Here is a 25,699-nt window from a genome sequence, read left to right as displayed (position 1 = left end):
CTGCAGTAAAAAGGTGCCGTTTCGACAGGCAGATGGGTGCGGCTCACTCGCTTCCATCAGTGTGGGAACATCTGCCCCCCCCAGATCGAAAATCAAAAGGGAGCGCCTAGGAATATATGCACAGTATATGAACTGTGGCGAGCCAGACACTCTGAGGCCATGGTTCACCGATTTGTATTAAAAGTGATAAGACCTATATTTCCCTTGTGCTAATGGTGATCCCTACCGATCTTACTCAGGTTCTCGTCCGTCATATGTCAAAGTCCAAAAAGAATAAGTCTGCCGTCCACCCCTAACCTAACTGACCATACCACTATGAACATTTTATTATAAAAAGGAGAAAGACTCCTGAGGATGATTCGAATACAAGTCAATAGGGTTCTTATTTAATACACCATTCTTAAATAATCTCTTGTGATTGAAAAATTACAAAAAACAAATCCATTCAAATTTTTAGGACCCTTTATTTAGATTGCCGATTTCAACATATTCTTGCTTTAGATTATTATTCTGCCAGGGTTTCTCTCCTGGATGATAACACTTAATTCAGGCCTATTTGTTTTGGCAAACCTTTCAATTGGTTAGTTCCTCTGAACTACGATTCATAATGTTTTCTTTTTATTATTCTTTGCTTTACATACAGAAAGTTGAATGCCTCAATCCTCCACCCCTTTTCCCAGGGTGTTACTTTCCACGGTTGCTTTCTCTTGAAGCTTAGATTAGAATTATTTTCTCTTGATTTACTGCATTTAGAAGTTCATTAACTTCTGATTTAACTCTGTCTCGTCACTTCTGAGACGAGTTACTCGCACTGGATAACGATTCCCATGGGTCCTCCTGTGACTCACATTCTCTCCATTACCTTCAATTATGGTGGAGAACGTCCTTGGGAGCCCTCTTTCTGGTCTCGCCGTGCTGTCAGCAGATCTCTATCAGCGTTCTCTGCTGAGCTTTCTTTGCCCCAGATATTCTTTTGGTGTGGAACTGGATACCACACTAATGTTTCTTTGGTGGTGTTGGAGAGGATTTTTGGACTGGCTGTCTACCACAGCTGCACCAGGGTCTTGCCACTACGGCTCTCCAGGCTCCTACCCTTTTGGTTGCTCCCCCTTGGGATTCGCCGTTGCATTAGCGTTTCTTTCTGCAATGTCAAGCGAACTTGAAACTTGTGGGTCACTCCTCCCCATGTATGGCTCTCTCTCATCAGCTCTTGCTGAGTCTCTGTACTTCAGGGTACTTATCCCAGTGGATTGGACGTGTTGCTTTAAAGGCACATGTTCATCTTGATAACGACATCCATCGAGTGTTTCTTCATCTCAGTCTTGATCTTTAGTATTTTCTAGTATTGTAGGTCATTCCATTTAGGCCATGCTATGCTCAGCGGTAGGTAGTTCTCCACAGGAACAGGAGTCATTGTCCCCAATGGGTGGGGGCAAGGGGGCTTCTGTAACCCCTCCCGGTGAGGTCCCAATTGCTGCAACTCCTAGGGAGGGTGTTTAGGAGTGGGCTCGCATCCCTAGCTTCACAGGGGTGGTGGGGGATGGGGGTTGGGGGGGGGGGTCTCCCCCCTGGGGAGAAGGGACGAATTCCCTCAATTCATCACAGAACTTGTATTAAAATGAAATGCACACATTGAGTTCAATTGGCCTTTCCCCTTAAAAGAAAATGCACAAGACAAAAGAGCATTGGCCTTTCAAAAAATGAATCAACACTGGAGAAATAAACCTAGATAGAAGATGTTCCACAAATGACGCTGGTATAAAAAGGTGCCCGCCTTTTAAATTCCAACAAGGAAAAGTTGTCCCCTCTCCCATCTAGCCAATTCTTTATAGCCCTCCTAAGTTTAATGGGGGCATAAACTTGTTCCTTCCTTGCATTGTACTGAATCAACACTGGATGTTAGACAAGGGGACTGCTGGGGAGCTCTTCACATGACTCTGCAAGTGGTTGTGGTCTATATCCTTTTCTACAGTTCATGCATATGCCACTATTTTTTCAGTCTCTGTATTTGTAGGAAAGAAGAATGACCATATGCAACCAACTCTAATGAAAAAACAATGTATGTGGTAAAAAGGAACCAAATTATATAATACAAGTGTGTAGTGAACAATTTACAGTGACACATATATACAAGGTAAAACAAAGTAAAGCAAAATATAGCCATGTTGCACTTTAAATCCTTAGTGCTAAACAATCGATGTGCTAAGGAAAGAATAAGCATAAATCCGGCCTAAATATTTCCTGCAACATATTTTGTGTGACATACAGTCGAACAGAACAATTATTGGACATGTATGAAATATCACATGAGTTCTGAGGTTAGGTTTCCTCGAGATTTAGTTGTTTGAGCAAAGTGTTCTTAATAGTTCTCAAAACTTCAGTGCTCAGGGTTGACTTTTTGGGGGTCTGGATCTTTGGACTTAAGGGATATCTCTGTATTGAGCCTTTTAAATCCAACAATTTAAAGTGAAATATTCCCTGGAAAACAAAATCCCAATGCAAGTGCTTTGATGATACTTATGTGCTCTTGTGGGTAAGCGTCTGCAATAGGAACATGACAACCTGGGTGAAATCCTGGTAGCCAAACACTTGGGCAAGCTTGCCTGTCTCAAAAAGACCCCCATGGTGGTTGCGTCCACCCTCTGAAAAAGTGGGTGGCTGCATTCCACCCACATGTATCCTGTACCTGTGCCTTGAAAAGCAGCACATGGCCACAACCATGGAAAATAATCTCTCTCGTCTGCAGGATTGCAACCTCTCTTGCCATATCCTTGGCAAATATTCATGACTAACTTGCCCTCATCATTTGCCATCGTCACCCCCATGCTTGACCGGTATATATATTTATAGTTTTATAAAGAGGACTTGAAAAGTAAACAATCCATAGTAAGGTACTCACACAAAAATATAAATCCTTATAGAAAAATGTTAGGCAAAAAGCGTACAACTGTGGCATTACTACGCCGACCGCCCATCATGAATGGGAGACTACAAATACCAGAAGGCAGAAAAAGAGGTCTTTAGGTTTTCAAAAAGTACTTTCAAGATTTAAAGACTCATAAAATGATAATATGTGAAAAGGTTACACTTTTTCAACCTACCACATTTATGTTTCAATGTTTGACAAATGCAGGCATCATACATGTGATGAAAATTATACATTCTACCAAAAATAAACGCTTTTTGGTGTGTTAAATATGAACATCTGAAAATAAGGTTGTTTGTTTAAAGGGCAATTAGTGAGGAAAACCATAAGTGATGGGGCACGCGAGTGTAGGGGTGGGTGGAATGCACAGGGTATGCAACAAGAGCCACAATCATAGTGGTCTGAGTGCTTAAATAATAGCAGATGCTATCACCAAACTAGGTTATTTCATTGGCCATTAAAACTGTCAGGATTGGGATCAATAATCTGCTTCACCGGTATATTGAGACCTCTGGAGTTCGTGCCCAACCCTGTCCACATCCCTATTCACAATTCTACCACTATTCCTCACTCACAAAGTATAGAAATCAAGTTACTCATGGTAGTAAAAAAATCAAATATTCTCAGCCAAATGGATTGCTTTGAGATCATCTAAGGGCAGACCAAATGAAACAAATGCACATACCCATCCCACCCACAAACTGTAATGACCGGTCCAATGCCCAGTTTCACTCTGCATTTGCCAGGGCAATAATTTGGAAGTGGGAGAGTGGGACCCTCTCCCACCTCACCATCAGGGAAGCAGCTTTAAGTACAATCAGTGAGGACATGACCATGGCAGTCGATCACCAGAAGTGAGGATATGTTAGTGCCATTTCAATCGTTTCAAAGCAATAAGACTCTTTATACTACAATCTGTGGAATAAAGACCAGAGACAGGAGCTACACTCACATGCAGAATGTTTCGGACGTTGGTGGCAGTCAGGTTGTGCAACTTGGCACGATCTTCCAAAGCATGCTCAATCGCATCATCCAGTTCAATGTCACAAGTTACAGCAGCTGGACCCTCCCAATTGCTGTCACGCTTTCGTTTTCCTGCAGGCCTCTTCCTCCTCCTCTTCCTCTTATCCAGGCTGCTTTCCTTCTCGTCTTCCTCTGTAGGAAGAGAAGAGAATAAGAAAGGAGAATGTGAAATGACAGGAGGTCGTAAAGGACAGGCCCTTTAAGGCAACAGGAATTTTAACTTGCACGTGTACAAAGCTATGAACAGTACGAGTCTACAGTAGGAACATCGGATATCACTTCTCATTTGCTTTGCACAAATATACAAGTTAAGCTCTTGCATCGTACAACACCGGGTAGGGTTTAAATTAGATGTGAAATAAAAACCTTTAAAATAGGTGACAAAAAAGATGCTATAAGCACATTTTGATTCCATGTAATGCTAAAATATACATATTTATTTCATCTATTGTCAGCGCCCAGACTTGGAGGTATCGCAGCACTGGTACATCGTGGGAAGAAAAGTGGCAAAAACCAAATTGGAAAGGTAGATAGTTAATAGTACATAAACATATCTAGTGCCCAAGTCAAGAGTGCACACAAGTGGTCCCAGAACAGAGGACCTCGAGAGATTACGCAGGAGGAAGTTAAGACTGCCATGGTGGGGCTCCACTCTGGAAGGACACCGGGACCCAATGGGTTCACAGCAGAATTGTAGAAGCCTCTTCGGGAGGAGATTGCGGGACCCATAATGGAGCTGTTTCGATATAGTTTGCGGCAGGGCATGCTGCCGATAGAATTGCACCAGGCTACCGTCGTGATCATCCCCAAGAAGGATGAAGCACAAAAGGAATGTGCCTCATATACAGGCCCATATCCCTCAACATGGAATCCAAAATATTGGCAAAAATCCTGGCCACGAGATTGCTGGCGGTCCCAGCAGCGCCGATTCACCCGGACCAGAATGGGTTTCTACCAAATAGGGCGACACACATTAACATCCACCGACTTCATTCTGCCTTGGATCTGGTTGACGTCTCAGGCTCGCTGGCACTTGTGGCCATCGACCTTGCAAAGGTATTAGACTGACTATTGGGGCTTTGTATGGGGAACTATGTGACGTATGGGGTTTGAAGTGAACTTTATGGTCTGGGTCCAGCTACTGTATGTGCGTCCCTGGGGCCGCCATCAGGGTTAACAGAGTAACGTCCAGCTACTTCCCACTGTGGAGAGGTACACATCAGGGATGCCCCAATCTCTCCGGCCTCGTTTTTTCTGGCCATGGAACCTCTGGCATTATGGCTCAGAGGGGACCTTCTCATTACAGGTTTTGTATTGCCATCAGGACGTGAAGAGCGAGTGTCGTTTTATGCGGACGACCTGCTAGTATATGCAGGGGAACCGCAGAGGTCAATACCAAGAATAGTTGGTATACTGGAGACCTACAGACAACACAGCGATCTCTCGGTCAACTGGTTTAAGTCTGTCCTGCGCGCGGTGAGGGGCGGCCAGGCAGCAATACTGGTGGGCAGCACCTTTAGCATAACGGTGGACTTGTTTAAATATCCGGGTATCCAAGTAGGTCCAGTTCCCACCACCTGCCTTGAGCGCAACTTCAGGCCCGTCACTACGAGGTTTGTAGCAGACATATGAAACTAGTCTGCCCTGCGGCTGTCTATATTGGGACAAGCCGCAATGTTTAAGATGACGCTACCCATATTTTTGTACATGCTACACGAAACCTTGGATGGGATCCCAGATAGTGAGTTCCAAATTATTAAAATCAGCCTTATAGAAGTGGTTATGGCAGGATTCCCAGCCGAGAATTGTACTCCGCTCCCTAATGGGCTCGCTGTGGGATGGAAGGATCGGCCTTCTGGACATAAGGACATACTATTGGGCCTCACAGCTGGTGGTGGAGAATGGGTGGTTTAAAGGAAAGAACTAGTCCACATATGGGGTTGGAGCAGGCAGGTATGGTCCACAGTAATGGCAGGTGCGGAGTTACCTCCCATCTCACCAGGTGGTGAGGGTATGGGATAAGGCCAGGTGGGAAATGGGGTTGAGGGGGCGGGGGGAGCAGTAGTGATGCTGCAGGCCCGCTGTGGCACAATCACGATATGTCCGAACTGGAGAAACTGACATTTACTTAAGGCATTAAGGTTATTGCGGATGTTCTGATAAACAATGGCCTAAAATCCTTTCAAGAATTACTGCAGAGCTCGCAATTAAAAAGGCAATGTGGAAAAATACATTAAATGTACACCATTTCTCTTTCCTGTTAAAATGTTACACAACAGTTATGCTGTGGTCTACAAACAGCATCCGAAGCTACCCGTGTGTGCGTGTGTGTTAAGTTGCAGGCACTACTCTCAAGCTAGGAAATAGCTTGCAGTTAAAATAGCAAATACCAGCAGGTGGTGGCCCTCCCTCCAACCTCAGTCTAAGGATCGAAAGGAACACATGTTGAGCTTCCCCCTGCATGTCTTTCTGTTCTTCAGTACGATTACTCACCAAGCTTTCTCTTAAACCTGCCAGTGATTTATCGTTCAAGGACCCTGTGTTATTTATGTGTGATGCCAACACAGCTGAATATTTAAGGAGCAAAAGATTTTAAGTCCGAGGGCACTAGTGAAGCATATATCACCTCTCTCCGCTCGGGTGCTTTGTTGATGCGAAATACATTTAACTATATGACCGTTATTCTGGGAAGGTGTCTCATTCTTGGTTTCTATTCCAGGTGGGAGAACCTTTAGGAGGGGCTCAGAGCTTTACTCCAATTTGCACCTTTTTACAAATGGCGGTCTGCAGATGGGATCTCAGTGCTAAATCCAGACGGACTGTGTACCGCGGTTAAGAAAAGGTGATCGATGACGAATGACCATGGAGCGCACTGTACGATGTGGACTGTTTTCCTGCAGCCATGGTCCAAGTCTCATCGCCCTAGATTTCCGGACTATTTATCCCAGGCAAGGTCGCCGCCTGGAACAGCATTTTGCTTTTGACACACCGGCATAAACTGGACTGAGTGAATGGAAGGGAGTACTACAGAATAACCGGTGAGATTGTTGCCGATTGAAAAAAATGGTATGAATGCATGATATATTTTTCTTTAGTATTGCAACAGTTGGGGACCACTGTTTTAAGTGAACTATTGCGACCTTGTGATCACAAGCTTATGAAATATGGGGAATGCAACTTCCAAATGTTGTGGGTGTAGAAAACACTTAAACTTGAACAAAATGTTCTGACTCTCCCAGAACGCTCCCCTGGATGGGAATTAATGGTAAAAAAAAGGACTGGGGCAATATTTTTGAAGGAATGGCAATGATATACTGCTGACAAACCCAATTTACAAAATACGGAGCATGGGACTTTTGACTTAGAAAAATGAGGTTTCCTCATGGAAAGGTCGTCAGCAAAGGGACCAATGGAAATGAGATCACTTCGGTGGGAAGCATACAATAAATGGGAAGACTACGCTAGGCATAAATCAATAAGGGCAGCACAGCTAAAAGAAAGAAAGCCAGAGCCACAACAAGTGTTGCAAAGTGACCTCCAGACTTCTCAAGATTACTTAAGTGATTTATTTACAGTTCTTAAGTCACAGTTACAATAAGTTACTAAAAGATATAAGGACAAGTAAAACACTGGCCCCCATCACCCAGGCAGGGGAGCAATAACTGCCTGGATGTGGAACCCTCATATAAACATTCTCACCTTCACACAACAATATTCCACATGACATCACCAGCTCTTACATACAGGGACAAGCACTATACAACACATCTCCTTCCTTTCCATAATCAGATCACGACACAGGCGAGACACTATATAACAAAAAGATAAGGCGAGGGTATATGAACAACTGAAGTAAAGAGGACTGAGAACAGGATGACTGAGAAATACTCATGCAAGAAAAAAAAGGCGTATGTTGTCCATAGGCCTCAGACTGAGGCTTCTGCACCCTCATAGTATTCAGAACCAGAACCCTCGTTGGAACATTTGACTAAATAACCATGTCCGCTTCCAAATAATATGGATAATAGACAATTGGCGAAAGTGAAAAGGGACCCTCTACTCAGGATTCCGTACTTCCAGAAACTCCCAGCCTTTGCCTCTAAAGTCATGGGCAAATGATATCATTGTGCATGAGTTATCTGGACTAGTGTTTGATCAAAATAAAAAATAAACATATTGGCAGTCAGAAGGGGTCTCTTGAGAAGTGGCCTTTGCTTGACCAGTATGAGGATATAGACTGCAAGAGCTTGAACTTAAATGAGTTGGGTTTTGAACAGGGGGTTTGAATCTTACTTGTTTGTTTGTTTATTTATTTGTATGGCGCACCTTACCCAGGGGCAACAGGGCGCAGGCAGAAGATAATTCGAAGCTACAATGTTGCAGAAATATACACATTGAGGTAGTGATAGAGATAATCAGAATTACAGAATAAGAAATGTACAAATCTTCATACATACAAAGTCAATATCTATGCAGGGGTAAATATACAAATATACAAATATGTACAGGGCTGTTAGAGGCGGGTACTCCTGAGAAAAAATATTCAGGATTACAGGAATAGGAGGTATGGAAATGTATACAAATCTTCAGACATAAAAGGTCAATATCTATACAGGAGGTAAGTGTACAGATGTGTGCTGTAAGGGCTGTTAGAGGCGAGGGCGAGGTCGCGAACAAGGTATCACTATCTATGCCTAGGTATAGAAAGTGCAGCTACATACAAGGGTTTTTGGAGTTAAGGTGACTGATGAGGTGTCTTCTAAAGTGTAAGTATGGTTGGTCAGCTCTTAGGTTGTGTGGGAGCGAATTCCAGAGCATGGCAGCTTTCACCGGGAAACTGTTCCCACCAATGGTGGAGAGTTTGAATCTGGGAATTATCAGGCGGTTGGAATTGATAGTTCTTGTTTGTCGGATGGAGGACTTTCTCTTTACCTTGTCCATCAGGTAGCTGGGGGCGGCATTGTTGAGGGCTTTATGGGTTAGGGAGGCCAACTTTAGTTTGATTTTGTTGTCTGTGGAGAGCCATTTCTGTTGGCGTCTGGTGGTAGAGATATGAACTCTCTTATTAATGCCGAGGGCAGCTCTCAAGGCATTGTTTTGTAGGATTTGAAGCCTGTGGATAATGGCTTTGTTAGCGCCACTATAGAGGGCATTACAATAATTGAGCCTAGATAGTATGAGTGCTCTTGCCAGGATCAAGCAGCTGTCATTGGATAGGAATGGTCTGCCTGCCCTTATTAATTTGCAGGTGTACGCAGTGGTAGATGCTAGTGAGTTGACCTGTTTAGTGAATGACATAGTGGCATCTAGATAAAAGCCGAGGGTTTTTACTTCCCTGGATACTCTAATGAGATTGCCATCTATGTTGAATTCGGCATATTCAAGGCCTAGTTTGTTGATATTAGCGGGGGAACCTAAGATAATGAGCTCTGTCTTGTCATCATTCAGGCATAGGCCATGCGATGCCATCCATGCCTGAATGATGAGATATACCCTATTCACCAACTCTCTGTCCTTACTGTGATCCCCTGAAAGTGGGAGGAGAATCTGAGTGTCATCAGCATAGTTAGTGTAGGTGACACCCAGATGGTCCAGATCGTCGAACAGGGGTTTGGTGAAGATGTTATATAGTGTGGGGGAGACGCATGAGCCCTGCGGGACTCCACAAGTAATAGGAGAGGGGTCTGCTGCTGCTGAAGGGGAGAAGACTCTCATGGTTCTCTCGCTCAGAAAGGATTCAATCCATTTGATAGCTTCTGGGGAGAAGTGAGCAGCTGAGTCAAGGTGTTTGCAGAGGACCTTGTGGTCGACGAGGTCGAAAGCCGCGGAGAGGTCGAGTAAGAGGAGGAGTGCTGTCTTGCCCTTGTCCCTAAGATCATCAATTTGGGTTTTCAGATCGATATGGGCTGTTTCCGTGCCGTGAAGTGGGCGGAAACCTGATTGTCTGGAGCCTAGTAGCTTGTGCAGTTCTAGGTATTTTTGAATCTGGACGTAGGCAACTTTGTCCAAGATTTTCAGTAGGAAGGGTACCGTGGTGATGGGTCGGTAGTTAGTGGGGATGAGGGGATCAAGCGTCTGTTTTTTGAGGAGGGGAGCACCCAAGATTTTTTTAAGTTGGCGGGGATGCTGCCTGAGGAGAAAGAGGCGTTTATGAGTTTAGAGATAAAGGGCGACAGGTCTCTGGCTGCGTCCTTTATTATGTGTGCGGGGCAGATATCGCCTTTACAGTTTGATGGTTTAAGGGAAAGGATGATTTTCTCAACCTCCAGGGTGGTGGTTTTAGAGAAGGTGAATGAGTTGATGTGTGTACTTGGTGAGGCAATGGGCGGAGATATGGGAGGGTTAGTGAGGTTAAGGGAGTCTTTTTTTAGTTGAATTTTGTTTTGTAGGGTGTTTATTTTATTTGCTAGTGCTTGTTGGATGTCTGTGCACCAGGTCTGGTTCTTAGTGCAGGTGTCGGGTGTAGCAATGGGTGACTCAAGTTCCTTCAGTATGGAAAAGAGCTCCTTCATACTTGAATTGGAGTTGGCAATGCGGATGTTATAGGAATTCCGTTTGGCTAAGCAGATTTCAGCTTTGTAATGACGAGAAATCGTGTCAAGGATGGCTTTCTTTTCACTGGAGGGGCATAGTTTCCAATCAGCTTCACATTTTCACTTTTTTAGGCGGAGGGCTTTGAGTTCGGGTGTATACCATTTGTTTAAATGGGTTTTTGGCTTGCTGGTGCGAAGTTTGAGTGGGGCAATTTTGTCCATGGTAGATAACATGATTTTATTATATTCGTGAACTAGTGTGTTGGGATCTAGATTGTCTGGTAATGCGTTTAAGGTTGGAAGGATAGCTGGGATGATTTTTTCTATTGAGATATTTTTCTTGTTTCTTGTGAGGCAGGGTGGTGCCAGTGACACGGTTGTGGTAGTTGATCTAGAGGTCAGTAGGTTAAAAGAGACCAACGAGTGGTCGGTCCAGGGTAGTGGTGTGGTGGCGGCGGTGATGACCGCTGAGCAATTAGCATCAGCAACCCAGTCTAGGGTTCTACCCTTCAGGTGGGTGGGTAGGTTGACTTTTTGAGAGAGTCCGAGTGAAGATATCGTATTGGCTATGGTAGATGCATGTAAATCTGCTGGGTCGTTGAACCCTAGGTTGAGGTCCCCTAGTAGCAGTAGTTGTGAGGTGGTTTTCGCATTGTTAGAGATTAGGTTGTGTAGATCTTCCTCGAATGTTCCAAGTGGACCTGGTGGTCTGTAGATCAGGTGGATAGTGAGGGATTCACACGACTGCAGAGTTTGGGTCGGGGCTAGTCTGAGAGCTAAACTTGCTTTGGATATGATGGCGATGCCACCGCCCCGGTTACCTACCCGGTCCTGCCTAGATATAGTGTAGCCGTCTGGGATGGCCAGCATTAGAGATGGGCCTGCTGCATTGTGGAGCCACGTTTCGGTTAGGGCAATAAAGTCTAATTTATCTTTGATAATTAGGTCTGCTATATCGAGGGCATGTGCGACCAATGATCTGGTATTGAGGAGAGCTCCTTTGTAGGAGTGTACATCTGTTTTTACCGAGATGTTTGTATGAGTGATAAGTTTGGACTTGGTTGTGGGCATAGTGGTGCCTTTGGTGGACCTTTTGGCTTCGCATTTGGAGTCAGACAGGGATCTTCGGGGCGGCTCAAAGTTTAGAGAGTCTGGCGCGAAGTTTGTTGTTTCTTTCGGTGGTAGGGCAGGGGTGGGAGGCAAGGGTTTTGGGTCCTGACTTGCAATAATATCTTGGGTAGGAAGGGTCAGGATAGTACCTAGTTGTGTAGGAGTTGTAGGTGAGATTGGAGCCTGGCTGGGGAGGGGGGGCTCCTGAGTCAGTCTCCTGGATGGGAGTGTCTGGGGATGCGGGCGTGGCCATTGCACAGAAGATGAGTAAAATGGTTAGCATTTTCTACAGTACTGCGCTGGCGTTGTGTGGGGGTGGGAGTAGCAATGTAGGTGCTATTTGGGAGATGGGGTGGGCAGGGGCGAGAAGCAATACAAATACGTGTCATTCAATTCAGGAAAAGGCAGTAAAGGTGCAATATGCAGATAGGGTAGTAATGCCTAGATTCAGTTTGTGGTCAGGGGGTGAACTTTGGGTTGCGGTAGGAGCTCAGTAGTCTCTGGGAGGACATGGGTGGCTATGTAATCAGAGCATGTGCAGGAATAGTGGTAGCCAGCGAATATACGGTGGGGTATCACCTAGATTCAAATAACACAATTGGCAATAATGCAGTGGGGTATCACCTAGGTTCAAATGACACAATAGGCAATGATGCAGTGGGGTATCACCTAGATTCAAATGACACAATTTGGCAATAATGCAGTGGGGTATCACCTAGATTCAAATGACACAATTTGGCAATAATGCAGTGGGGTATCACCTAGATTCAAATGACACAATTGGCAATAATGCAGTGGGGTATTACCTAACAGTCCTGCACACGGGTTATGCATTTGGTTACTATTTCCTGGGGTTTCCTGGGGTGTCACAGACACACATGATGCTGGAGACAATGGTAGCTGGCAGTAATGCAGTAGTGAAGGCCAAAAGTTACCTAGCATAAGGTGGGCATAGGGTATTGCAGACGGCAGATTTAGGCATAAACAGGCACAGAAACAGGTGTCAGGTGGCAGCGTTAGCTTACCTGGAGCGGTAGGGGCAGAGTTCCTGGCCCCTGGCTCCTATGGCTCCAAACAGGCACCCAACAGGCCTTAGTGTGGCCTTCGTGAGGGCCGGCGTATCCGCCTGCCGGCGGATGCTCGAACGTAGAAGGAGGCGGTCTCAGCCTCGTTTTGGCGCCGCGCTGCGCCTGGCATAGAGAGGTCAGGCAGGCCTCGAAGACCTGATCAGGCAGGTCTCTAGGGACCTCCTCGTTGATGCTGGCGGCTTCAGGGAGGGGAGTGGCACGCAAAAGCCCAGTCTTCAATCATCAGGACCCTAGGAGGGAAGTTCCGGGGTTTAGCCCAGATCATCCGACTCAATATGTACATGTACCATGGAATAGGATGGAGCGGTTGCTTTTACCCGACATCAGACAGAAACCTAAACAGTGGTATAATCAGACTTACAAAATTATACATACAGGCACATTAACATTAGGGGATACTGACCAACTTCTGGTGCCTGTGCGTATGGGAAAAAGAGAACTAAGGACTAGGAGTACGTTGGTTACTCTGTGAGTAAAGTTGAAGTTACTTACCTATAACTATTGTTCTCCAGCACGGATTAACATACTCCTGAATATTCCCCATCTAGCTGGGAATCATCGGTTCACTTTAAGACTATTTCTCCTCTAAACCAATCACCATCCTTTGGGTCATACTGCCCCCATCCAATGACAGTTCTCCCCCTAAGACCCGCCTTGGGCAACCATCTTCAGATTTGGTTAGCACATAAAGTGGCAGTATGACCAAGAAGAGCTGCAGAGAGGCCGGAGGGAGGTTTTGCATGTGAATCCATGCCAGACACATGCTGAAGAACAATAGCAACAGGTAGGTAACTTAAACCTTCCCCAGCATGGGGTCTGGCATGGATTCACATGCTCATGAATAACGAATACACAGCGGTACATCACACAACCACGGGAGGTGGCAGGGCTCAACAGAAGTAATCAACACTTACACCTGGAACAGAATCACATCAAGTGAACAGGTTGCATAGCACTGCTTGACCAACTCTGGACTCCTCCCTGGAATCCCTGCCGATGCAGTCGAACTTTGTGAAGGTGTGCGTAGACCTCCATGCAGCAGCCCTGCAGCGGTCCAGCAGGGGCATACTAGAAAGGAAAGCCGTTGTTGCAGTGATCGTTCTGGTGGATTGGGCTCTCAGACAGCCTGGCAGTAGTTGGTTCGCCAACCGATGACAGCGCATGATGCAGCCGGAGAAACACCTTGAAATGGAAGCCTTGGACAAGGGCTTTCCATGGTTCACAGGACCAAAGTTCACAAACAACTGAGTAGTCTTCCGAAAGCTCTTCTTGCTCGTCACGTAGAACTTCAGGGCAAGAGCAACGTCCAGCAAGTGCAAGGACCTTTCCACCAGCAATGAAGGTTTCGGGAAGTAAACTTGCAACAGCAAAGGCTCGGTGAGGTGGAATTCCAACTGAACCTTCGGCATGAAAGAACTGTGTGTACGCAGTACCACCCTTAATTCGTGGAAAGGCAGGCACGGTTGCTTGCAGGATAGGGCATGGATCGCACCCACACGTCTGGCAGAGGCGATGGCCACAAGGAAAGCAGTCTGCCCCAAGAGAAACTTGAGTGGGGCCTGATGCATAGGCTCGAAAGCCCCGCCCCACATGACCCTCATCAGAACCACAATGAATTCCAACGCCTGGGCTAAAGCCTTCACCAGCAAGAAGGATTGGAAAAGTCCTTTGAGAAACTCCTTGACGAGTCTGTGGGATACAGAGTGTCTCCCTGGGGATCTGGTGTAGCGCGAGATGACTGCCAAATGTACCTTGATGGATGCATGAGCTAGTCCAGCTTTGCCAAGAACAGTAAGTATGGAAGGATCTATGGAGACGAGAACCTCAGAGGGGTAATCTTCTGCAACCGGCATCATGTAGCAAAACACATCCACTTATGGCCGTAGTCAACGACGCCCTGGCGAGGACGTCCCTGCAGTCCGCTGGCAACTAATAACCTAACGCTAAAGCTGCAGGAGCCAAGCCTTCAGGTTCATTGATCCTGGGTCATAAAGGATTGCACCTTCTTCTCTGGTAAGCAGATCCAGGACCACTGGCAACTTGACTGGAGGCTATGCTGATAGGCTGAGAAGATCCGGATAACAAATCTGTCTTGGCCACGCCGTGGCAATGAGTATCATCCTGCATCAACACTGGAGTGTGTGGAGGACACGTAGCAGGAGAGGGAACAGGGGTTGATGGAATTTGCTGGCAAACTTCTGGCATTTGGAGTTTTACACCATGGCAAACAGATCGATCTGGGGTCTGCCCCATTCGACGAACATGAGCTCCACCTGATCCTGACAAAGTTCCCAATCATGGCAGGAGTGCAGTTGCCTGCTGAGCGAGTCTGCGATGGTGTGTCATGATTCCTGCCCCTCATGTCCGCAGCCCTCCAAGATGTCAGGCTGGAGCCAGGCCACGATCACCTACATGGCCCTCAAGGGCCTCTCCATCCCTCCAAAGACCCACTTGGAGTCAGACTTGGCGCTTGTGGCACCAGACTCACTCACATAGAATAACATTGGGGATTGGACTTGTAGTGCATTGATGGGGAAAAGATGGATGCCCCCACATATTTCGGTTCCCAGAACTGCATGTGCAGTCTAGTCTTTTGGGTGTGGTTCAGCCCAGAGACACCTGGGATACCCAGAGACTATTTAAGCCACGCCCAAGCTGAGAAACATGCTTTGTGTTTTCTGCACCTGCAGCACGACACTCACCGTGTTCGGATCGGTCTGCAGTAGGCCTGCATCTTTCCTCTGCCTCAGCTCCTGCAAGAACAAGAACACCTTTAGGAACAGCCTTACCTTGCGGCGCTTCTGCCCATCATTCATCGCTTCTTCTGTTCTGCGGGCATCTTTGGCGGAGTCATTCCCATCCCGACACGCCGTTGCCTAAGGAAAAGGGAAAAGAACAGAAAAAAGGCATTAGTAAGCATTCAGCAAATCTTCGCTTATTTTTAAAGACTGTACGAGCTTCAAACGCTTACCTGAATCCCAGCCGCTCTGGGGGAACTCCGTCTCCGGAACTTCTCATCCATCTGCAAGAGGGAAAAGACACTGCAGGTTAGCGTGGAAACATCTAGAGGCGCCGCATACCGCGCTTACTCACCGTATTTCTTCTTCATAACCGGCATCCACGCTGAAAACGTCGCGGCACCTAAAAGACACAGAAAAAGAACTCTGTTCAATACAAATACGAAAGGGTTGCATCGCGCTCTCACTCACCCTAAGCGCTACTCATCTCAGAAGCACATCGCTGTTAGGGAGAATTCTCTGTAAATGCTAATTTCCCAAACCTAGTGAGTCCCCCAGCAGCTTTGCTGGATTTTTGGGGTTTATTTTTTTCTCCTGCTAAGAGTGAGACTCTTTTACTCCCACTCTTAGACATGATTTGAGGTGTTCCTTTGTCTTGCATTGTGTTTTATGGGCTATGGGGTCTTTTACTCCATAGGGTTTCATGTGTTTTGTTGATGTGTGTTACACAGCACCTTCCGTGCCGTAACCCAGGGGTGTCGTAGCGACCCCCAAACATAGACTCCATACCCTGGGACTGACTACTGTCTCCCAGGGCATGTAAAGTCACCATTAGCTTTACTAGTCCCAAATTATGAACAGAAACCAGTACAAACCATCATATTGTGGATGTACTAGTTGGGGCAATTCGATTGCCCCGGGGTCTGTTCGAGGGGGCACGTCTCCGTCCCCCCTGATCAAGTTTTGGCTGGTGGTAGTGGATACTACTTTTTATATTCGACCGCGAATATATCTCTGTGGGATTTTCCCATTGTTCGAGGCTACCAACTTTAATTATTTAATTCCTATAGCCTCGAACATACCACCGGTTTATTTAATATTAATTCACTGGTTGGTATTTTTTGCCAGAACTCGATTCTAAAATGACGTTTGTGTTCTCTTCTGTGACTCCAACCCAAGTCGAGCCCTTTGTTCCACTTTTTGGCGGGCTTCTCCACAGAAGCCTCCAAAAGTGGTGCCACTCTGCCTGGGTACCACAGGGGGTGTGGGAGGGGGTTTAGGCACCCTGGACTGAGTTGCCTTGGCAACTCAAGTCGCACTCTTGTGTGATTGGCCCAAGTGGTGAGCCGGCCGGATCACCACTTAGCATGTTTGATTGACAGCTAGGCTGAATGAATGAGGGTTTGCTGCATAAAAGCAGGGCTTTGGGGACTGGAACTTCAGAAATCACCACAGGACCTAAGAATCCGAGGAGAGAGAAGCCGAGCCGACCTGCAACGACGACACCACCGGTGGAGCCCTGCTGAACGGTCTCACCACTTTTCCCGACGACAGAGGAGATCTCCAGTCTGGAGAGTCTTCTTCCTTTGACTGGTGGGGATAACCAGTTTTGCCTTCTTTTCACCTTCCTGGAGCATCTCGTGGCCGCTTTGCCCGTGCCAAGCACCCTGGCAACCGGAATACCACGGTTTACCACTACCGCAAATAGAAGGGTAGTACCTTTTAACCGAAGAACTCCGCGGCTGGTTTCTTCCCTGGCAGTGCAATGACCATCTTTCCTCCACGTCGAGACCTCCTCTTCCTCTGGACGAAACACCGACTTGCACCCGCTGCCAGGAACAACTGCCCCCGCTGGAGCTTCCTTCCCACTTAAGGTACTGTGTCCCGCCTGGCTTCCCTTGCGACAGATCGTTCGGGGTGACAGTAAAGCCTCGACTTTCTAACCGGGCTGGCCTGGGACAACCTAGCTAACTTTTCCCGACTTTAATTTCATTCTTTGTGTGCGAACTATCTACAAGACTCTTTGGGCATAACCCCACTGTGTGAACCTGGACTCCTTCTGCTTGCTCTCTCCAAGAGTGGGCCTTGCAATTGACTTACTTGCTCTCGAGTAGAACTCTGCGTATCCTGCCTTACTGTGGTGCTTTTAAAAGTATTGAAATTTGTGTGCTTCCATAACTCTGCCTTTTTCCCTCCCTTTTTAATAACTTATTAGAGTGCCATCTTATGTTAAGCGCTCACCTCTGTCTGGGAAATAAGTGGTGTTTCTCATTAAGACTTGTCTAATAAGTAATTAGGGATATATATATATATACTAGTGACTGTGTGCTGAATTTACTTACCTCTTTGTGCTAGTGTAATTTACAAGTGTGTCTTTAAATAAATAATTATATACTTTTACACCAAGCCCTGGTCAGTGTTTACTTGTTCTATTGTGTGCTCTTGACCTATTGTGAATACTCTGTATACTGCCTAACTCTTCTTGAGGGAAGTCTGACTGCTCAGCCACAGCTACTAAGTGAATCTGTGTGGTACAGACTGCTACCAAGTGGGTTTACTGCCAAACACCTGTAGTCTTAAATCGTTTGCAGTGGTCCCAGAGGGAACTGCACAGGTTTCTGCCTAACACTGGGCAAAGCTACTATGGGGGCAATGTCGAGGAAAGCTGTGGTTTCTGGGTAAGGCAGATCAGTCTATCATGGGGCTTGGATCCAGATAGGTGTCCAAACGATGTAGATGAGTAGGCCTTGTTCATGGGGGTTTATAGTCTGGTGAGTGGAATATGTCCCATATCAGAAATGTCCAGGGTTCATAGGTCATGTTCGGGACTTCCCCTGTTTTGGCTATACCATCTCCCCATATTTTAGTTTCCACCTCTACCCAGTGTTGCAGTTCCTTAAGCCACTTGGCGTAGTGGGGGCCGGTCGGCGTTAATGTCATGGCGATAGCCCTTTTAGCCAGTACGCAGGCCATGTCCATGAATTTGACGCTGTGTCTGAATTTGCTTATCCGCGGGTGGGAGCCCAGTAAGCATTCCTTCGGCGTCCATTCATAACGGGTCAGTCCTGCTCTTTTGCAAGCTTGTTCAATTTTGGCCCAGAAGTACTGTATCTTTGAGCAGCTCAAGAACATATGTGCCATAATGCGTCTTCCGAGTGGCATAGCGGGGGTCTGGGTATGCTGAACTTGGCGATTCTGCTTGGGGTCATGTATGTTCTATGGAGAACGTTTAGTTGGATCACCCTGAATCACGCGTTTGATACTTCTCTGGGGTACTGTAGGATTCTTTCCCATTCCTGTTTGGTTATGCTTATTCCCAGGTCAATTTCCCATGAGTTCTTTAGGGTGTCACTTTTGGGGTTAGGCCCATCTGTGAGCTGGGCATATATCCTGGAGGTTGGCATCCAACTGTCTCCTAGGGAGTGCATTAGGGTCAAGTTCGCTACGGGTTCTTCTGGCCGTTTTGCCACTTCTCTGATTTTGTGGTAACAGTTATTGGCCTTTGGGGAGTCCCTCGTTCATTTCCAGGGATTGGAACTCTCGGAAGGAGTTTTCATCATGCATGTCTTCCCAGGTGTAGATGCTGTATCTTTCCCATAGTCTTATGAGCGCCAGTTCTTCCCTGCTGGAGCAGGCGTCGGCAGTTAGTGGCGTTTCGGGGGAGTATGGATTCTAGGTCTTCAGCAACTTTAACATCCTGTCCCATACTTTGCAGCCCAGCTGAATAAGCAGGGGAATCTTCACTGGGTGTTTCCATCGGACCCAGAGGATTTCCTTCAGGAGCAACAAGCCATTAACTGGCTTAGGAGATCGGTCTCTGAGGTGGATTTGTCTGCGAGCCATTTGGCCACGAAGGTGAGCTGGGCAGCCAGGAAGCATCTCTCTAGGTCTGGGAGCTGGACTCCACCTGCTTTATATGGTAGTGTCAGTGTGTCTAGGGAGTGTGTGTGTCTGTAGTTTCCCCACACCAGGTCCTTCATTAATGTACCCATCTGTCGGAAGAACGAGGCCGGTATATAGTAGTGGATGTATTGGAAGAAATACAGGAAACAAGGTAGTATTATAATTTTGGTGATGGCCACTTGGCCCATCATTGACAAAGGAATCCCGGATCAGAACTTTGTGGATTTCTTATGCCTTTGTATTGTGGTAGGGTGTTGCCCCCATCTGTTTGCTAGGGAGTGTCCCAAATGTTGATAACCAGGTATCTAAATGTGTGTGGTTCCCAGCTTATCCCGGTCTCTGGGAGTGCTGTTTTCATGGTACCAACCAGTCCTGCCAATGGGAATATGCAAGACTTCTCTGAATTAAATGATATCCCTGATACCTTTGCAAAGTTATTTAGTACCTCCAGGTTTGTGGGTATGTTGAGCTGCGGATCTCAGGTAAAGTAAGACGTTGTCTGCATATAGCGAGATCACGTGATATAAACCCCCAATTTTTATCCCTGCGTCAAAAAATTGTTTCCTGATGTATATTGCCAGTGGTTCTAAGCCAAGGATGATTAGCATCGGAGAAAGGGGGCATCCCTGCCTGGTGCCCCTCTGTATATTCCATGGTGCCGATACCGTTCTCCCAGTTTTAACCCTGGCTACCGGTGTCTTATATAGGATCTCAATCCAGTAGATTAAGTGTTCGCCCATAGCCAAATTTTCTCAGGGTAGCGAGGATCCACTCCCAATATGGAGTCAAACGCTTTAATAGCGTCTAGGGAGACTAGAGCGTAGGGTTTGTGCAAACCTGCAGTTTGTGCTATGATATGTTGTAGTCTCCGTAAATTTACTGTCGTGCTACGGCACGGACAAACCCATTCTGATCCTTGTGTACTAGGGTCCCTATGACTCTGGATAGTCTGTTAGCAAGTATGGTCGTCAGGATTTTTATGTCATAGTTGAGGATTGCTATTGGCCTGTAGGAGCCACACTCCGCTGTAGGTTTCCCAGGTGTGGGTATAGGGATCACTAGGGTCTCATTCATACTGCTCGGCAATACCCCAGTCTCGAAGACTTCCTTGAAGACCTCATATAGAGTTGGAGTTAGCTCGGCAGCAAAAATTTTATAGAACTCTGGGGGTAACCCGTTGCTCCCAGGGGTTTTACAGGTGGACAGTGTTTTGATTGCCTCCTGTATGTCTGATTGTTAGTTCCTGATTTAATATGTCTCTTTGGGTTTCCTCCAGTGTGGGGAGGCCTATTTCCTCCAGTGTGTCACATATGTCGTCCTGGGGTGTGATGGAATTATGGCTGTATAAATGGGAGTAAAAACGTTTAAATGTCTCATTGATCCCTGTTTGTGTAGTGTGTGTAGCACCTGCCTGGTCTGTGATTTCAAGGATTGGCAGTTTTGGGTTTTCTTTTTTGCACAGCCATGAAAGTAGTTTGCCTGGTTTGTCCCCCTCTGAGTGAGCTCTAGTGGTTTTTGCGATAGTCAAATTTAGTTAATCTGGCCCATGCTTCCCGACGATCTTTCCTTGTTGTGGACATTTCCTCCTCGAGTTCCTTAGACTTATTGGCCGTGGCCTCCAGGCGTCTGATCTTCTCTTCACCTGCCTCCAGTTCTTGTTTAAGTGTTTTCCGGATCCCGCCGGCACAGGCTATAACCTCCCCCATTACCACTGCTTTTAGAGTCTCCCAAATGGTGCTCCATCTAATCACGCTCCCCAGATTGTTGTCCATGTATTCCACTATTTTATCTCAGAGCTCTTCTTTGAATGCCCCATCAGTTAGTGCTTCCGTCGGCATCCGCCACATTGGTATAACTGGTCTGGGGCCCTTGAGTTTCCATACCATTAGGAGCGGAGAGTGGTCGGATATGGTTCTGCCCAGGTAGGAGGTGGATTCTATTTGAGGCAGGTGTGCATTGTCCATCAATAGGTAGTCTATATGGGTATATACCCCGTGTGGGGATGAATAGTAGGAGAATTCCCTACCTTCAGGGTGCAGTTCCCTCCATACCTCCGGCAGGTCTAGCTCTCGTATGACTCTCTGGAGGGCTGAGGGAGGCTGGTTGGTTGACAGCATCGGAGGAGCGGATCTGTCGAGGGCGGGGTCCTGCACACAGTTGAAGTCGCCTCACCATATGAAGAAACAGTCTCTGTAGGGTGCTGGCTTTATTTGCAGTTTGGCTAGATAAGCGGAGGTTCCACAGTTGGGGAGATGTGTTGACTAGGCATACTTCTCGTTGTTCAATGCTTCCGCGGAGTATGAGGTATCTGCCCTCGAGGTCGGCTTCCTTGGACAAGAGTCTGAAGGGAACCGTACCGCTTATCAATGTGTACACTCCGAGCATACTTGGAGTATGTTGCCCCAAAGCCCTGTCCTCCCCACCAGTCTGGGATCCGAGAGTCGGTTTCAGCGATAAGATGCGTTTCCTGAAGCAGTGCAATGGAAATGTTTTCTTCCCAGGAAGGATTTGATCCCGTTTCTGCACATGTAGGTGCCCATCCCCTTAACATTCCACGTCAGTATCCTGATGTCGGCTGCCATGTATTACAGAGCTGGCCCTCAGGCCTTTTGTATTGTGCCTCCCGTAAGATAGTTGCTTTGAAAACTGCAAGACCTTTCAACAAAAACCAAAAAATAAAACAAACCAAACTCGTCCAAGTGGACCAACTGCATCCATCAATTGCACTGGCACAACTGTGCTCGGGTGCCCCAGCTCTGTGAGGGCCCTTACAGGTCATCTTGAGCAGGTGTAGTGCGTCAGCGGTGTGCTGTCGCTAATTCGTTCGTGCGTGGGGGGGCTGCTTTGTGTCGATTTGGTGGGCTGACTCCTTCCTGCCGTTTGTGCGATCCGTGACTCGATCCATTACATGTGTTTGTGTGGTCCTGTCGTGGGGTTTCGGTGCGTGGGTCATGGTGCCTTCTCCTCACCATCCGCCATGTTGTTGTGTTCTAGCCACATAATGGCGCCGCCACAGTTTCCAGGAAAATTGCTCTTCCTTTGTGTATAATCTTGAGCCTCGAGGGGTACATTAACATGTATTTAATGTTTAGCTGACGTAGTCTGGCCTTGATGGGAACGAAATAATTCCTCGCCCTTTGTACTAGTGGTGTGTAGTCCAGATAAATGCCCATCCTAGCATATTCTCTCTTGATTTCCCCTCCTTCACGGGAGAAACGTAGAATGATTTCTCTGTCTTGAAAGTTCAGGATTCTAGCTATTATCAGACGTGGGCGATCTGGGCGGTGGTTTCTTCTGTAAGGACCTATGTGCTCGCTCGACTGTAAAGCCTTGTGAGTGATGGCCAGCGCCTATTTCGTGATGTATGAGGGTTTCTATAAAAGGTGGTAGGGTTGGGGCCCTCCATTCCCTCTGGAATTCCGAGTAGGTGTACATTGTTGCATCTGGAACATCCTTCGGCGTCCTCTGCTTTCTCTTCTAGGAATTTATTGCGTTTCTCGAGTTCTTGGACTCTACCTTGGTTGACTCCTGCTGCGCCGCCTCTGTGGTAGTCACTTGCTCTATGAGGTTGCGCAAGCCTTGACGCATCAGCATAACGTCTGATTTCACCTCCCCAATTTTGAGGTCTATAAAGGAACGGGGCCCGTTGATGGCTGTTAGGGAGAATTCTCTGTATAGGCTAATTTCCCAAACCTAGTGAGTCCCCGAGCAGCTTTGTTGGATTTTTGGGGTTTAATTTTTTCTCCTACTAAGAGCAAGACTCTTTTTCTCCCACTCTTAGGCATGATTTGAGAATGTCCTTTGACTTTGTAATGTGCTTTATGGGCTATGGGGTCTTTTACTCCATAGGGCTTCATGTGTTTTTGGTAAGTGTATTACACAGCACCCTCAGTGCAGTAACACAGGGGTGTCATAGTGGCCCCAAACAGACTCCATACCCTGGGACTGACTACTGTCTCCCAGGGCATGTAAAGTCAGCACTGACTTTACTAGTCTTAAATTGTGAACAGAACCAGTGCAAACCATCATATTGTGGAAGTACTGGTAGGGGTAATCCGATTGCCCTTGGGTCTGTTTTTCAAGGGGGCACTGTCCAGTCCCCCCTTTGTCGAGTTTCTGGCTAGTGGCAGAGGTTACCACGCGAAATATTCCACCGGAATGTTTCCTATGGGATTTTCCCATTCAATTTAAACGCACCACTTTTTTTGGTGCAATGTTAAAGATACGGCTAGGTTATTTATTTAATATTTATTCCCCGGTTGGGTCTTTTTGCCAGGACTCGGTTTTAAAATGGCGTTTGTGTTCACCTCTGTAACTCCAACCCAAGCCGAGCCCTTTGTTCCACTTTTGGCAGGCTTCTGCACAGAAGCCTCCAAAATTTATGCCACTCTGTCTGGGTCTAGAGGATGTGTGGGAGGGGGGGGGGGGGGGAATAGGCACCCTGGACCGAGTTGCCTCGGCAACTCAAGTCACACTCTTGTGTGATTGTCCCAGCGTTGAGCCGCCCGGCTCACCACTTAGCATGTTTGAGGGACAGCTAGGACTGATGAATGGGGGTTTTCTGCATAAAAGCAGGGCTTTGGGGACTGGAACTTGAGAAGTCGCCACAGGACCTAAAGAATCCAAAGAGGGAGAAGCTGAGCCGACCTGCAACGACGACACCACCGGTGGAGCCCTGCTGAACCGAACTCACCACTTCCCGACGACAGAGAAGATTTTCCAGGAGAGTCTTCTTCGTTTGAGCTGGTGGGGTTAACCAGTCTGCCTTTTTCGCCTTCCTGGATAGTCTCGTGGTCAAATCGCCCGTGCCAAGCACCCCGGCGGCCGGATAGCCACGCCTCACCACTACTGCGAATAAAAGGGTAGTACCTTTTAACCGGGAAACGCCGCGGCTGGTTTCTTCCCTGGCAGTGCAACGACCTCCAGCTTTCCTCCACATCGAGATCTTCTCTTCCCCTGGACGAAGCACCGACTTGCACCCGCTGCCAGGAACAACTGCACCCGCTGGAGCTTTCTCGCCATTTCAGGTACTGTGTTCCGCCTGGTCTCCCTTGCAACAGACTGTTCAAGGTGTCCCATAAATCCTTGACTCTCTATCCTAGGGTGACTTCGGACCCGTTAACTTTACCTTTCTGAACTGATCTAACTCCTTTTTGAACTATCTGCAAAGGCTTTTAAATTGTACTTCAACTGTGTGATCTTGGGCACATTCCGCCTTGCACCCTCCAAGAGTGGGCCTGGCCTATGAACTTTTTGCTCTACAGTAGACCCTGCCTTTCTTGACTTGCTGTGGTTCTTTAAAAGTGTTGGTATTGTGCGTTTTCCTATTTCTGCCTTTTCTCTCCCTTTTTAAATCATTATTGGAGTGCCATCTACGGTTACGCGCTCACCTCTGTTTTGCTAAATAAGTGGTGTACTAACCTAGACTTGTCAATTAATTAGGGAGGTGTATATATTTCTAGTGACTGTTTGAACTTGCTTGACATATTAGTGCCAGTGTATTTTTACAAGTGTGTTTTTAAATAAATAATTATATACTTTTATACCAAAGCTCTGGTCAGTATTTGCTTGTGCTACTGTCTCTTTGTACCTAATGTGTATACTCTACATACTGCCTAACTCTTCTTGAGAGAAGTCGGACTGCTCAGCCACAGCTACCAGGTAAATCTGAGTGGTACACACTGCTACCAATTGGGTTTACTGCTAACACCTGTAGTCTTAAACTTTTTGCAGTGGTCCCTAAGGGAACTGCACAGGTTTCTGCCTAACAATGGCTTCCAGTATCTGGTTATCTTTGTCATTCCCTTCAGATGTTGTTGATCCCAGTCCAGGTGCTGCTGGTCCGGTTCTTTAGGCTTGCCTGCGGTGAACGACTTCATGATGGTGTTTTTGGGTTTACCTTTGGAGTTCGGCATGGCTATCTGTGGTGTGCCAGCTGTGTGCCACCTGGGGTCCAACAAGGGCTCCGGTCTGTAGTCGTGCGTCTCAAACGGGAGCTCCGCGGAGAGTTCTTGGAAGTGACTGGTGGTTGACACTGGAGGATTGTGGGGTCTGGAATAGCAAGTGTCCGGTAGACAAAGGTGGTTCCCGTCCTGCGTTCCACACTTGCAGCGAGACACTATTCCCTTGTATGCGGCACTCGCTCCGGTGTCCACTTCTCTGACCCCTCCATCACGGGGGGCCTTATATTGTTGCTTGAGCTCTTAATCCTTGCTGGGACAGGACTAGAGGTGCCTGCAGGATCGCCGTTAGGAGCCGGTGGTCTGAGTGCGCAAAAACGGCCATGCCCCACACTATGCTGTTTGCAGGAAGACTTGGGGTTGTGCGTGCTTTTTTGTTGGTCCCTGGGTTGTGGCGGGAAGCACAGGCGCCTTAATG

General features: G+C 47.0%; 1 protein-coding gene across 5 annotated transcripts in view; it reads right to left on the bottom strand.

Annotated features, from left to right (window-relative positions):
- GON4L (gon-4 like) overlaps positions 1-25,699 on the bottom strand; it is a 2,357,623-nt gene that overhangs the window by 1,958,638 nt on the left and 373,286 nt on the right. For all 5 annotated transcript variants that reach the window (XM_069649947.1, XM_069649953.1, XM_069649967.1 and 2 more), the window contains one exon: positions 3,879-4,081. In XM_069649947.1, coding sequence (XP_069506048.1) covers positions 3,879-4,081 — 203 coding nt within the window. The remainder of the gene's footprint in view (positions 1-3,878; positions 4,082-25,699) is intronic.

This window comes from Ambystoma mexicanum, chromosome 1p, assembly GCF_040938575.1.
Source record: "Ambystoma mexicanum isolate Mex_15411 chromosome 1p, UKY_AmexF1_1, whole genome shotgun sequence".
NCBI classification, from domain to species: Eukaryota; Metazoa; Chordata; class Amphibia; order Caudata; family Ambystomatidae; genus Ambystoma; species Ambystoma mexicanum.
Note: the sequence above shows the minus strand (reverse complement) of the source record. Positions and strands in the feature narration are given on the sequence as shown.